At 52.2% G+C, this 13,345-nt stretch overlaps 2 protein-coding genes across 2 annotated transcripts; both read right to left on the reverse strand.

The window, feature by feature from the left end:
* CLDN15 (claudin 15) lies at positions 1–5,085 on the reverse strand. The gene is made up of 5 exons (XM_004386798.2): positions 4,869–5,085; positions 1,778–1,942; positions 591–672; positions 342–464; positions 1–247 (listed from the first exon to the last, which is right to left on the reverse strand). The coding sequence occupies exons 1-5, from the start codon at positions 5,083–5,085 to the stop codon at positions 115–117; spliced, it is 720 nt and encodes a 239-aa protein (XP_004386855.1). The 3' UTR covers positions 1–114.
* Positions 5,086–7,101: 2,016 nt separating this feature from the next.
* Positions 7,102–11,274, reverse strand: FIS1 (fission, mitochondrial 1). The gene is made up of 5 exons (XM_004386752.2): positions 11,149–11,274; positions 10,148–10,280; positions 8,316–8,392; positions 7,776–7,881; positions 7,102–7,453 (listed from the first exon to the last, which is right to left on the reverse strand). The coding sequence occupies exons 1-5, from the start codon at positions 11,191–11,193 to the stop codon at positions 7,356–7,358; spliced, it is 459 nt and encodes a 152-aa protein (XP_004386809.1). The 5' UTR covers positions 11,194–11,274; the 3' UTR covers positions 7,102–7,355.
* Positions 11,275–13,345: the final 2,071 nt, after the last annotated feature.

Genomic DNA, 13,345 nt, shown 5'->3' on the forward strand with positions numbered 1-13,345 from the left:
CCCCTGAAGTTATCTCAGGGAGAATAGGTGGAGGCCTGGGGCCCCGGGGTCCCGAGGATCCCGCCCTCCGCTGGGGGCAGTAGGAAGGGAAATGGGGTCCACAGACCAGGCCTCCTAGACGTAAGCGTGTATCCCGTATTGGTTAGGGCTGTCGAAGACTTCTTCATCCGAGGCCGTAGGGGCCAGGTGGGCAGAGAGGCGAACGGACTGCGTCTTGGTCTGGGAAGCCTTGTAGGGCAGCCGGGGGCTGTCCCCGAGCGGGGCTGGGTCAGACGCCTAGTCTGTGGCCCTGCCCACCCCGTCGCCCCCCCGCCCCCACTCGCAGTTCGCCCCTCCCTAACCTGGCAGCCGGGGCAGCGTCGTCGTCAGGACGGCAGCAACAGTTTGAGCAGAGGAGGATGCCGCCCAGCATGCAGAGCAGGGAGGCGCTCCAGCCCAGGTAGAGGGCAGGGCCTAGCTCATACCTGGGAACAAAGACGGCGCGAGGGGAGGGGGAAAGAGCGGGAGGTGAGGAGCTGGTGGGGAGGCAGTAGCTTGGGGGACAGGGCCTAGTCCAACCCACTGCCCCAAGGGTGGGGTTCCACACTCACTTGGTTCCAGCATACAACGGGTCAAAGAAGTTCTGGGTGATGTTGGCGGCGTACCAAGAGATGGCCACCATCCCGCAGAGACCTGGGGGAAGTGGGAGGACCGCACTAGCGCCCCACTCTGGCTCCCTCAGCGGAAGGGAACTTGGGAAGGGCCAAGCACAGGACAGCCCAGATAGTAGGAGGTGGGCATCAAGTTCAAGCAGCAATTTCATTGAATCCCTTTCTTTTCCTCTTCCTGGTTTATAAAACTTCCTATTTCCTAGGGCCAACCATAACTTCTCAATCCAACCCTCAGGACCCCAACTCCAGCCCTCCTTTCTGGTCTCATCTCCCACCCACTCTGCACCTCAGCCCGCCTCTTACCCCTTCTTTGTCCCACACCTGCCTTACTCATTCTACACTAGAGTCTTGATCACATAGTTTCCTCACTTGCAATCTGCCCCATCCAATTCCTACCCATCCATGAAAGCGCAGCTGCTCCAGGAAGTCTTCCCTGCCAGCCTTGCCTATCCCGACTTCCTTTTCCTTTGGGCTCCCAGAGCCTTCTGAGCCCGTAACAAGCCTTTGCCACTGAGTTCAGTGAGCGGCTGCAGCCCGACAGACCCCTGGGCTGTAGGCCTAGCCTTGCTGCTTACTGGGGGTCTTTCAGTATGACAGCTGGCCTTCTTGAGCCTGTTTCCTCATCTGGAAAACAGGACCATACCTTCTCACCACATCGCACAGGTTTATTGTGAGATGATGCGTACAGAAATGTTTTGCAAACTGAGAAGTGGTAGGCAATTGTAAGGTCTTGTTACTGTGCACAGTGTGCATGTGTGTACATGCACTCCCATCCCACCTCTGGTCTTTCAGCCAGACTGTAAATTCTGGAGGGCAGGGGCTGACTCTCTTCTTTGAAGTCTCTCCCATACCCAGCTCATGGCTGGTTTACAGTAGGAGCTGAAGGACTGACTTGGAGCCCAGGGATTTGGTGAGTATGGGTGAAGGTGGGGTGGGCAGGCAGAGGGGTAAGAGCTGAGCATGGGAGGGCTGGTGTCAGCACAAAGGGGAGGGTGAGGCAAGCGCCAGCAAGTTTTCCCCAGGAGTGGAGAGCTGGAGATGGACAGAGAACCCAGAGTCTGCTGCCAAGGGTGACCCCAGCCCCCCATTGCAGGCCCAGTGCCCACCCAGCACTCTCCCCCAGTTACCAGCCAGTATGTCCAGGGCCCCAGCGGTGGCTGCCAGCTTGTCTTTCCTGGACAGCACCATGCTCCCAATGTTTGTGCAGCGCAGCCCCACTATGCCCAGGAAGAGGCCCAGGAAGCCCAGGAGGATGGCGGTGATCATGAGTGCCCGGCAGGCCTGGATGTACCCTGGGGAGGTGGGGCACAGCTGTCAGTCCCCTGACCAGGCCCTCTTCCATCTCCTCTCCCTCCTGTGACAGAACCAGCCCCTGACAGCCTCTCCTCAGGTCTCCGTTTCTTGCTCCAGTCTTCTCCCTAAAAGTCCTCAAGTCCTCTCCTTCCCCTTCAGGTTCCATCCAGCCTCTCAAGCTCTGAGAAGTCACACCTCCTTCCTTCCCAGAAGCTCCCTGAAACCCAAATAAATGAATCTTGTCCTCACACGCCTCTTCCCCAACCCCGGAACCGGTACACTTTGCTTGTATGTTTATTAAAGGGTCTTTCAACCTCGGCACTACCAACGTTTCAGGCTGGGTAATTCTTTGTTGCGGGGGGCAGGGGGCACGCAGCTATCCTGTTCAATGTAGAATGTTCAGCAGCATCTCTGGCCTCTACCCACTAGATGCCAGTAGCAACTACCCCTACCAGCTGTGACAATTAAAAATGTTTTCAGACACTGAAACATTGAGAACCACTGCTCTATGAGATCACATGCCATGTTCCGTGTGTATTATAGAAACTGCGCCAGAGCACCCTCCTCCCACCAGGTTCCTCTCCATGTCCCACTTAGTGCCCAGCACAACACTGGACACATTGAACTGAGTTTGTTCCTGGAGTAACCAGGAGGGGGCGTTGGTGGCCTATGAGAGGGTAGAGGGCATTTTTAATCTGGAAGGTGGGATACCTGGACCCAGGACCAATACAGGTTAGTCTAGCTCAAATTCTTTCAGTGCCTCAATTTCCCCTTTCTTAAAGCTGAAGGGAACCACTGGCTCCCTTTTGACCCCCCTCCTCTATCTTCTGTCGTTGATAGCTGCCAAGCACTACCAAGGACCTTGCACCCCTTTCCCGGGTGGGGCAGTTCCATTAGTGGTTAAAGGGGAAAGGCTGGTCCCTTGCCAGGAGGATATGGAATGGCCACGAATTGGGGGCAGGGAAGAGGGACAAAGTTCTCTGGGGACACTGTCTCATTTCAAGTCACTCCCTCTGGAGTTCCTGCTTTCTTCCCCTACCCTATATCCCTTCCCCACCCACCTCCACCAGGGGCAGAGACCAACTCTGGATCCCCATGTAGCTCTGGCAGCCAAAGGAGAGAGGATCATTGAAGGCCTTGAAGAGCATGGACCTCATGACCGGGGATGGGGGTGCTCAGTTGGGAGATTAAGTGAAAGTCAGGGACCCTCTCACTGGGCTCTGGACTCAGATACAACCGAGCCTGAACTCCAGCTCCGCATCTACCACCTCTGTGACTCTGGGCAAGTTGCTTAAACTTGTAAAGATTTTCCAACTTCCCCCCAACAGCAGGGTTGCTATAAATGTTAAATGAAATATGTATCTGGAAGTATCTAGCACAATGCCCGAACTCAGATGACGCCAATGATGGCTAGCTGCATTCTCTGCTCATCCCCCCAAGCACACTTATGAACCTACATGTCTTCCACATGCTCCATGTCCTCTCTTGGGCCAAGCGCAGGAATTCCAAATGGGGCCTCTCTTGGGTGGATGGGCTCACAGCAAAGTCCCCTCACACCAGAGAAGGCCTCCTGAGCTCATGGTGTGGTTGAGGGGTAGGGGAGGTAGGGATGGCTGAGGTTGCTGAGTTGGTCACCTCCAACGTCTCTTTGGGCCACCCAGCACTTTGGGCTTCTGGCCCAGATCATATTCAGCTTTCATACAGGTTTTTTTTTTGGACGCTTGCCTTGCACTTAGTAAGTATTGAAGAAATGGGTGAAAGTATGAGGACCCTGCTTTGGCGGGCACTACTATGGCGACAGAAAGATGAAAGCAGCTGCCTCCATAGATTTTGGCATTAGTAGGGGCACAACAGGCCCACCCAGATCCCCTAATTCTCTGGGAGAGAATTTGTGAAGCCCTGCTCCAAACCCAGTGTTAGCCTCAGTTTCTCTCTCCCACCAACCCGGCACCTACAGTACAGTGCCTGGAAGAGTAAGATGGCTCCAGGAAGACCTAGTGAGGGGGCTGGGGAATGGGCACGCACAACGTTCATGGCCATCTCCTCTTGGTCTCTAGCATGGAGCAGACTGAAGGTACATTCCCCAGGGAAGGTGATGGGGGGCGTTGATCATACGGGGCAAGCAGGAAGCAGGAGGATGCCACAGCCATCAGAGAGAAATGTTCTGGGTCAAGAGCTATAGGCTGTAGCCCTCCAAAAGCCTTGAAAAATACACTGCCCCGAGAGCTCCAAACACAGGATACACACACACCACCTCCCTACACCAGACTTTTAGACCCGCAAGAAGACTCCCTTCCACTGGACCCAGGACTTAAAAAGGCCCTTCAGAACTCAGCATGAGACAGTGAGACCAACATCCCGGCCAGTGGAAACCTGGTACGGCCACCAAGACTGCAAGTGCATCAACCCCCAAGAACCCAAGATGGGGCCCCCTTCTCACCCTTTAACCCGTTAGCCCATCCAAAAATAAAATGCTAAAATTTTTGCGTCCAGATATATACTAACACCATGCCAACATTTTGCATGTTTTAGCTCATATAACTCTCACATACACTCTGAGCTGGTACTATGATTTTCCTAACTTTACAGATGGGCAAAATGCAGCTCATTTTATGACTTGCACAAGGCAGAGGTAGCAAACGGCAAAAAGGAGTTGAACCTGGTGGTCTGACTCCAGTGCCCCATTGGTAATCACTAAGGTGGAGTGCCACATTAGGGCAGGGGGCCATTTGTGACAAGGTCTCCACTGCTGTTCCAAATGGGGGCTGCCTGAGCATTCCCGGGCCCCGAGGCAATATTCTGAGCTATGTGCGTCTGGTCCTGTGGTCATCCAAGGCCTGACCACAGGCAGTGCCCACCCTCCCGTGGGATCTCTCCCTCCAACCTCCCACCTCCTTTTGCTTCCCAAAGCTCTCAACCCTGTACCAGAGAGGGCCAGCATGGACGGGAACTCCCAGCAGTTGTAGACTCCAAGGGAGTCGGTAGCACAGCTATGCCAGAGGTTCTCGAAGATGGTGTTGGTGGTGATGACGTTCCCGTGCACGGTGGACACTCGCCAGTAGCTGTGTGGCAGAGTCACCCCCAGCATCAGCAGCCCCAGGGCTGCCATGAAGAAGCCAAAGGTCTCTACAGCCATCGACATGGTGGAGGCAGGGCCCTGAGGGGCACCTGGGCCTGGGGCCCCAGAGAAAGGGAGGGGCTGAACCCAGGGGAACTAGAAGGGGCTTTGGCTAAGGCAGGCTGGGGAGGAAGAGGGAGCGGCAGGGCTGGTCCTGTCTCCTGTGTTCTGTCTCCCTCCTCTCTGGGTCTCTGCTTCCCAATAGATGAGAGGAAGGAGCCACAAGTGCAAGCAGCAGCTGTTGAGGAGATGGAGGGAATAAACTGAACAGGCCAAAAGTCCACCTCCTCCCCCAGCCTCTGGGCCGCCTCAGGCTCCCCGCCCCACAAGGCGGGGGGGACTTACCAGGGAGTGACTAACGGATACAGCCTAGGAGCGGCTCCCATAGGAGGCATTTCGAGCCAAGGGGAAGCTTCTGTCTCTGACTTAACTTTCATCGGGGGCCAAAGAATGGAGTAAGAAGGACAAGGAGACAGAAGGTGACTGAGAGACATGAGAGAGACAAGAGACAGAAAACAGACAGGTGTACTCCCCACTCCCCCAGGAACACCCCAAACTGCACCCTTCAATGGAAGAGTGAGGGAACAAAGCCATCCCCTCTGGATGGGGAGAACAATCCAAGCAACTCAAAGCCCTGGGGTGGGGACATCTGCATCTCCAAGGAAGAGTGAGGCTGAGCAAGGGACAGGTAGTGGGAGAAATCGAAAGCTCTGGAGTCTGACCAACCTGGACTCCAACTGGACTCCCTTATTGACCAAAGTGACTTGGGCATAGATTTTTAGCCCCTTTGTTTCTGTAAACTAGAGATAATACTACTTACCTCATAGGTTATCACAAGAATCGTGACCATAGATCAAAGCTCCCAGCCCGTATGAATTGCTTGATCCTTGATCCTGGGTCTGGGTGCCAAAGGCCTGGGGGGAGGCCACCAGGGGATTGCTTTCCTCCAAACTTCCTGAGCTCCAATTTTCCCCTCACATGGGTTGATCTTTGACTCTCATCAAGGAGCTTGATCCGGCTGCCAATCTTTCTAACAAGCTCAGACTTATCAGGAACTGTCACCAGCTCAATTATGATGGATTAGAAATTTCTAGAGTCCCCACCCCGAGCCAAGGCTGAGCACCTGTCCTGGTATAATTGGTTTTACTTCCTGCCTCAAGAGGTTGCCCAAGGCCAGAGCCACGGCAGCTGCGGGTCTCTTTTGGCAAGTGGAGCCAGGGCTCAGTCTCTGAAACGCTGATCCTACACCCAGGCACACTGGACGCCACTGAGCCAGAAGAGCGCTGGCTGGAAGTGTAACTCCCCACTCTCCCTTTCTTCATGTCAGGCTCCTCTGGGCTCCCCCCAGATGCCTCCCTCACTCCCCACCCCCATCTGGGCTGGTTTGGGCTGTGGAACGAAAGGTATGCAGTGAAGCCGAACAGGCCCACGCTGAGCCTGGCACGAGGGGGTGTAGGGCAAAGCAGGCTGGGTGGGGACTGGGTCCTGCTTCCATCCTGGAGGCCAGAACTGGGGTATCCTGAGTCCCTAACCTCTCCTGAGACTCCTGCTCACTCCATGTTGGCAGTTTCCCTCCTCCCAGCAGTGGCTCCCCCTTCCCCTCAGAATACGTAAAGGAGGGGGAAGATGCAGGAAATCAAAGGGTGGAGGCTTTGGAGGAAACCAAGCAGGGAGGCTTCTCGTGTGGAAAACTCCACACGCTGAGAGGCAGCTGAGTGGGCCAGAGGAGACAGGATGCATAAATCTCAGCCTGCCCCTCAGCTGTACCCAGTCCTCCTCTAATCTGCTTGTTCCCAGGATCCCAGGGCTGTGCAAAGGCCACATCCCTGTGCTGCCTACCACTGCTCAGGGATGTGGCGTTGGAGGAGGGGGAGGAAGGAAGGGTGCGGGGCCTGGGCAGTTTGGCGGACAAAGGAGAACCTAACACCAGGCCTGGAGGGTAGAAAAGCACAGAGCAGGAAAAGACTCATGCATGATCCCCTCTACCGTCTGTGCCCAATGTAACCTGCTCTCCCTCAATAGAGACAGTGCCAATTCCCAAGCCAAAGCTCAATTTTATTTACATTCATCCCAAAGCACACGATTTGGGGCTAAAGGACAGGTTTCCGGAGAGACGAGGCTGAAGGCCATAGAGGACAGTGACAGGGGTGCAGGAGAAGAAGAGGGAAGGGACAGTGAGGATGGGGCCCTCTTCAAGTGTCCTTCATGCCTAGCCCCCAAACTCGGTAGGCCCCTTCGTCTCCTGTGAGCTTGGGCCAGGCTGTATCCCCTGGGCAGAAGAAGTGCAGTTGCCTTCAGGATTTGGACTTGGATACTGCAAGCCCGATGAGTCCAGCTAGTCCTGCCACGCCCAGGGCCATGCCTCCAACAATGGCCATGCCCACCAGTCCATCTGGGGTAAAGCAAAAGGGAGACGGTGTCAGGAACCCAGTCCCAGCCCTCAGGGACTCTTGCAATCATCTTCTCCCTAGCAGAAGACCAGCCTCCCTACCTTGAGTCATGGGGAGAGGGACTCCAAGGGTTGGAGACAGAAGGCTTCTGGTGAGGGATGGGGGCTTTTGAGGAGGGGAGTCATTTAAAGAGGACAGAAGCACCTAGGCATGGGGGAAGGAGGAGGTCTGAACACAAACATAAAAGAGTTCAGAGGGATGAGGAACAAGGGGTTAGGGAGTGAAGGAAGTCGGGGGGAGAAGGGCAGAGAGGAAAGCTTTCACCTTTCTTCATGGCCTTGTCAATGAGATGTTCCAGTTCCTTGGCCTGGGTATTCTGGGGCTCTGTCTGCAGCAGCCCTCGCACATACTTCAGGGCCTTTTCATATTCCTACACTCAGGGAAAATACACGCATTTACACCTTAGTATTCTGTCACTCCTCCTGCCCATCTGAGGGGCCTTCTCTTCTCTCCCTGAGGGCTCCTCCCTCTACCTCCAGCCCCACCCAATGGAGTAGAGTCCACAAACAAGCCCAACTGTTCGGGAGTGATAAGCCTGGGGAGATAACAACCCAAGGCTTGGGCTGCACCCCAATCCTGATGTCACTTGTTTCCCACGCCTTTAGCACCTTGATTTTCTCTCTCATCTCCCTCAAAGAGTCTTATTCTGATATCACCTGTACCTCTGTACCTAACACCACCCCCTGCCTACAGCCCTTCTTCAGCCTTCCTGATGTCCAGGGGTTCTACCCTGGAGAAGGGAAATAAGAGGGTACTGTGGCCCACACAAGGAGGGTGGAGTGGGGAGAAGGAGCCTTTTCTGACCTTGAGCCGGTAGTTCCCCACAGCCAGATAGAAGACATAATCCCGTTGCTCCTCTTTGCTCCCTTTGGGCAGCAGCTCTGAGGTGGAAGAAGGGGAAAATGGTGAATATGGCTTCTCTCTTTTCCTAGTACTTCTGTCCCAGAGTCCCCTTCCACCCTCTGAATCCCTGGACGGTCCTGGGAAAGTCATTGCCTGAGCCTCCATTTCAGCTCTGGTCACTCTCAGCTTCCCAGTCGGAGCCCCAGGGCAGCATGAACTGAGGCTGCCCCAGCATACCACTGGTGACAAACACCCTCAGTATCAATATTACACCTGGCTTATCCAAATGGACTTAAAGGAAACCAAGGCACTGAAGAAGCCAAAAGGCATCTCTCCCCAGTTGTGGCATCTGCTGTGTGTTTTATCTACAGTTGCTTGCTGTCCAGAGTAGTGTTAAAAATCAGTTTGTATTCCTCCCCCTTTTTAAAAATATATTTTACTTTTGTTTTTGTTGTTGAGAATATACACAGCAGAACATATATCAATTCAGCAGTTCCTACACGTACAATTCAGTGACACTGATTACATTTGAGTTGCGTAACCATTCTCACTCTCCTTTTCTAAGCTGTTCCTCCCTCATTAACATAAACTCACTGCCCCACAAGTTTCCTATCTAATCTTTCAAGTTGCTGTTATCAGTTTGATTCCATATAGATAAATCCTGAAAGAGCACAATGCTCAAGCCAAACATTCTTTACTAGTTAAGCTAAACTACTATTTGGTTTTAAGACTTCTGGGGATATTTTTGGTTTAAGGTTTAAAGATTATCTCAGGGAAATAGTTTCAGGGGTTCATCCTCTCCCTTTTTAAAATCAGCTCAAAACTCACCTTCAATTAACCTTCCCTGAATGACCCCACCCAACTCTGGTGCTTTCTTAATTCAGCGACTTCCCAGATGCTTATGTATTCAGTTGTACTCCATGGATTAACCTTGTTGCTGATTAGTTTTGTGTTGTAAACATTCCCAAGTGCCTGTTCTGTCTCCACAACTAGACTGACAATGTCCTCTACACTTCTTTTACAGCTGTACCCTGCTGTTAAGTAAACCTGAAAAATCTGGATTGGCAAAATAGGTAAATGTAGGGTGAAATAATTTACATTAATAAAGATTCTTATTTTTACAGATGTACAGTAAGTTTCCTTTACTAATACATTGATTGTTCGCTTACAAATGATTACCAGAAGAAGGGTGGGTACAGAGAAATTTAAACGTCAAGTATTATGGCCTCTGACAAATGATGACCCATTCTTAAATCAATGGGAAATAAGAGTCCAGTCAAAAAAGCACCATCTGCCCACAATTTTTTTTTAGGACAGTCTTCTGTACCTCTTCAGTGATACCCCCCCAAAAGGTTCTCAACAATAGCTGCTGAATAGGTAACACAGTAGAGGGAAAGAATACAGGGCTGAGATTCACAAGACAGGTCCTTCAAGTACCAATTCAGCCATTAATTGATTAGATGTGTGACCTCAGATAAGTCACTTTCTGAGACAAATTAGACTACCACTGTGGTTAGACTACCAGATCATGAAAGTCCTATGACTCTGCTTATAATGATGGGAGTGGCGATTAGCCAAAAGTACACTGGGAGAAATCAGGCTAAGTATAGCCCTTTGCTGCAGTGAATGTATTGGAAAATAACTGTGAGGTGATTGTACTATAGGGTCCCATGCCAAAAAAGGATCCCAGCACTTGAGACAGTGGGGGTGAATGAGGCCAATGGCAATAGGGAAGGATAGACCCCAATGGCAGCTGGGAAGGGGAGAAGTGTTGGGCTGCCTTAACACCTTACCCTCAAGTAGCACAATGCCTTTACGGATGTCATCATTGTACTTGCTTCGCACCAGGCACCAGGCGTATTCAAACTGCGTGCTCTTGGACACGGAGCCTGCTACCTTCTCAGACTGAAATTTCCTTTCAAACTTCTGCCACAGGAGAGAGGAATCATTTAGAAATGAAGGGAGAGACCATTCTCCACCTGGACCTGGGTGTCCATTTCCCAGCTACACTCCATCTTCCTCAGTCTCTGCTGTATTTTCCTCTCGAGCCCTGGCACTCGGCACCCCAGCTTCGGTTATCTCCATCCCTGGGGCTCAGACATTCAGCCATCGGGGTGTCTCTATGGACAGCTGTCCCCTCTTCTCCCCTCCCCTCATGGTACCGAGCGGAGATGCCACCTAGTGGCAGCTCCAGGCACCGCTTCCCGAGCAGCTGACCCTGGGTGGGTGAACAATAAACACGCTGTCAGAACTGGTCAACAACACTTCACGCGGTCCCTCCCCTGAGACTGCTTTCTTCATCCTGCTCCACCCTGCCAGGCCTGGACCTTTTCCTATCTGCAAAATGGGAATAAGAATAGTGCCTACCTAACAGAGCAACAAAGACTGAGATATTATCGTACGCAACACACTTAACACCGTGCCGGATTTAGTAATATGTGAAATATTATGGTGGTCGCCATCTTCCTCTGTCACTGACGGAGCACTCAAGAACAGGCATTCGCACCTTGTGCTCCCAGCTCCTGCACGAACCCAGACCTCGTCGGTCTTTACACGCCAGACTCCAGGCCCTTAGTCTGAGGCGTGGTGGCTCAAGAAACCACAACTCCCATTAGCCTCTAGGGCAAAGCGGAACCTTTGGGCAAGACCTGGTCGCTGCAGAGGCTGCCGGGAGCTGTAGTTCGGCTTCCCTTGGCAACGCCGACGTTGCGAAGGGGGTTTGGCCCCTAGCCGATTCTCCTCAGGACCCGCCTGTCCAAATCTTCCCCTTCCCTCCCTCGGGGGCAGGCCTCACCAGCAGGTCGTCCACAGACACCAGCTCGTTCAGCACGGCCTCCATGGCCGCCGCCCCAGCCAGTCTCACAACACAGACACTACAGCACCACTCTCCATGGCCCACTGACAGGGGCGGAGTGCCACTTCCGGCGCCGGGCGGATGCGGGCCCCTCCCCTACGCAAAGCCAATCACCTCTGGTGGCTGGCGCCGAACCCGCCCCCCCCTCCCCCCTCCCGCCTCCCAGCGGCTTGGGACGCAGGTTGGAAGAAAAGGCGTTAAAACGCACGATGGGGGTCAGTCGTCAGCGGCTGGCGCACCTCACAAAGTGCAACTCCCTTCCTCGAAACTTTCGTCTTCCTCGGTGCCCTAGCCTATGCCTTCCTCCCCTGAGGCTGCCTCAAGGAAGCTTCAGAGCTTTGTCTTGGTGGCTTGACCCCGGGCTTGGAACAGAGGAAACAGGAGGGTGGAAAGCCATCTAGGAATCACATTATTTTGACTAGTCTAACTCTCCCTCCCCATGAGAAATCTAGGACCCTGGGGGCTACGTGACTTTTGCAGGGCCTTTGCTGACTTACAGTGCCAGAGCGTAGATAACTGAATCTGTTAACCATACACTCGGAGACTGGAGTCCGGTGGAGTTGATTCCAACTCACAGCGACCCCATGTGACAGAGTAGAACTGCCCATAGGGTTTTCTAGGCTGTAGTATTGACAGAGCAGATCGCCACGTCTCTCTCCAGGAGCCCCTGCGTGAGTTTGAAAAGCCAACCTTTCCGTCGCGCCACCACGGCTCCTTAATAATAAAACCAAAGAAAACCAAACCCATTGCCATGGACTCATTCCGACTCATAGGGACCCTATAGGACGGAGTAGAACTGCCCTATAGAGTTTCCAAGCAGCGGCTGGTGGATTCAAACTTCGGTGCGTCTGGTTAGCAGCCAAGCTTTTAACCACTGGCCACCAGGGCTCCTCCTTAATAACAGGGGATGCGAATGGGTATTTAAAGAAAAGGTTTTGCTCCATTACTTACAGAACGGATCCATCTTTCAAATACTATTTAGATAAAGCATCTTCTAGATGTATGCAAAGGGGAAGGCCTGCCATGTGGGGGGTCACAGTCCGTGAGGACCAATGAAAGGGTGGGAATGGGAAAAGCTATTGACTCTGGCATCAGTGTCCTGTGCAGTAATGAGACTGGGTAGTTAGTGATTTTGAAATTCTTTTTACCTTGACCCACCAGTACACATTAGAATGGAAATGCCATGAGGGCAGAGAGTGTATCTTGTTCATCTTTGCATTTCCAGCACTAGCACAGGGCCCAGGACATGGCTGAATACTCAATACTTATTATGTGAACACGGAATAAAACAAACACAACAGTAGAGGGCAGTGCAAATGCAGGGGATTATTATCCAAACGACTTTGACTTTTGCAAAGCTCCTTTAATTTCTTTAATTCTCAGAATAGCCTTGTGAATTAAGTAGGCAAGAGTTTTTCTTCCCTATTTGGTTTGGGCAGTTGAAGTGATTTTGACATAATGAGCTCAGTAAACTTTAAGAGAAACCTCAGATTTCTCCGGGGAACTGGCTCTCATATGACCACTAGCATAATAGTCAAGGAGGGAAATTCACAGTCATTCAAAGATGTACTGAGTACCTAGTTTTGGCTGGGCCTTGGTGTAAGCACAGAGCATAAAACAATGTACACAGTATGAAGCAGACGAGTGAAAACAGGACCTAAGAAACAGGGCAAGCATTGGCAAGGCAGGGAATATAAAAAGGTGAAAAGGGCACTATTTCTATCAGAATGTTACTTTTTTGGGTGGCCTCCTGTACCATATTCATCTGTGCATACTCTACGTCTCTTGGCAAAGGCCTGGCACATGGCAAAATCTTCATCAGTGTCTACTGAATGTGTACACGGGGGAATAAAGAATGCCTTGCTCAATTCTGTGCCAATAGAGATCTTAGGTCTGACTTTGTGTCTTTTGGGGTCTAGGGAACATAGCCATCTGCTTTGGATCACAGAGATAGGAAGTAGTTTCTACTAATCAACATTTAAATGACCTCTTTCCATCTTCTTCTCCAACCAGCACCTTAACGCATACCATCATCATTTGCCTTGATGACTTTGACAGCCACCTCAGTGGTCCCCCTGTCTCCACTGTTGCCCCATTACTATCAATTTACCCTCCAGTAGTCAGTGAGAAAGGTCCC

Source organism: Trichechus manatus, unplaced genomic scaffold (assembly GCF_000243295.1).
Source record: "Trichechus manatus latirostris isolate Lorelei unplaced genomic scaffold, TriManLat1.0 scaffold00170, whole genome shotgun sequence".
Taxonomy (NCBI): domain Eukaryota; kingdom Metazoa; phylum Chordata; class Mammalia; order Sirenia; family Trichechidae; genus Trichechus; species Trichechus manatus.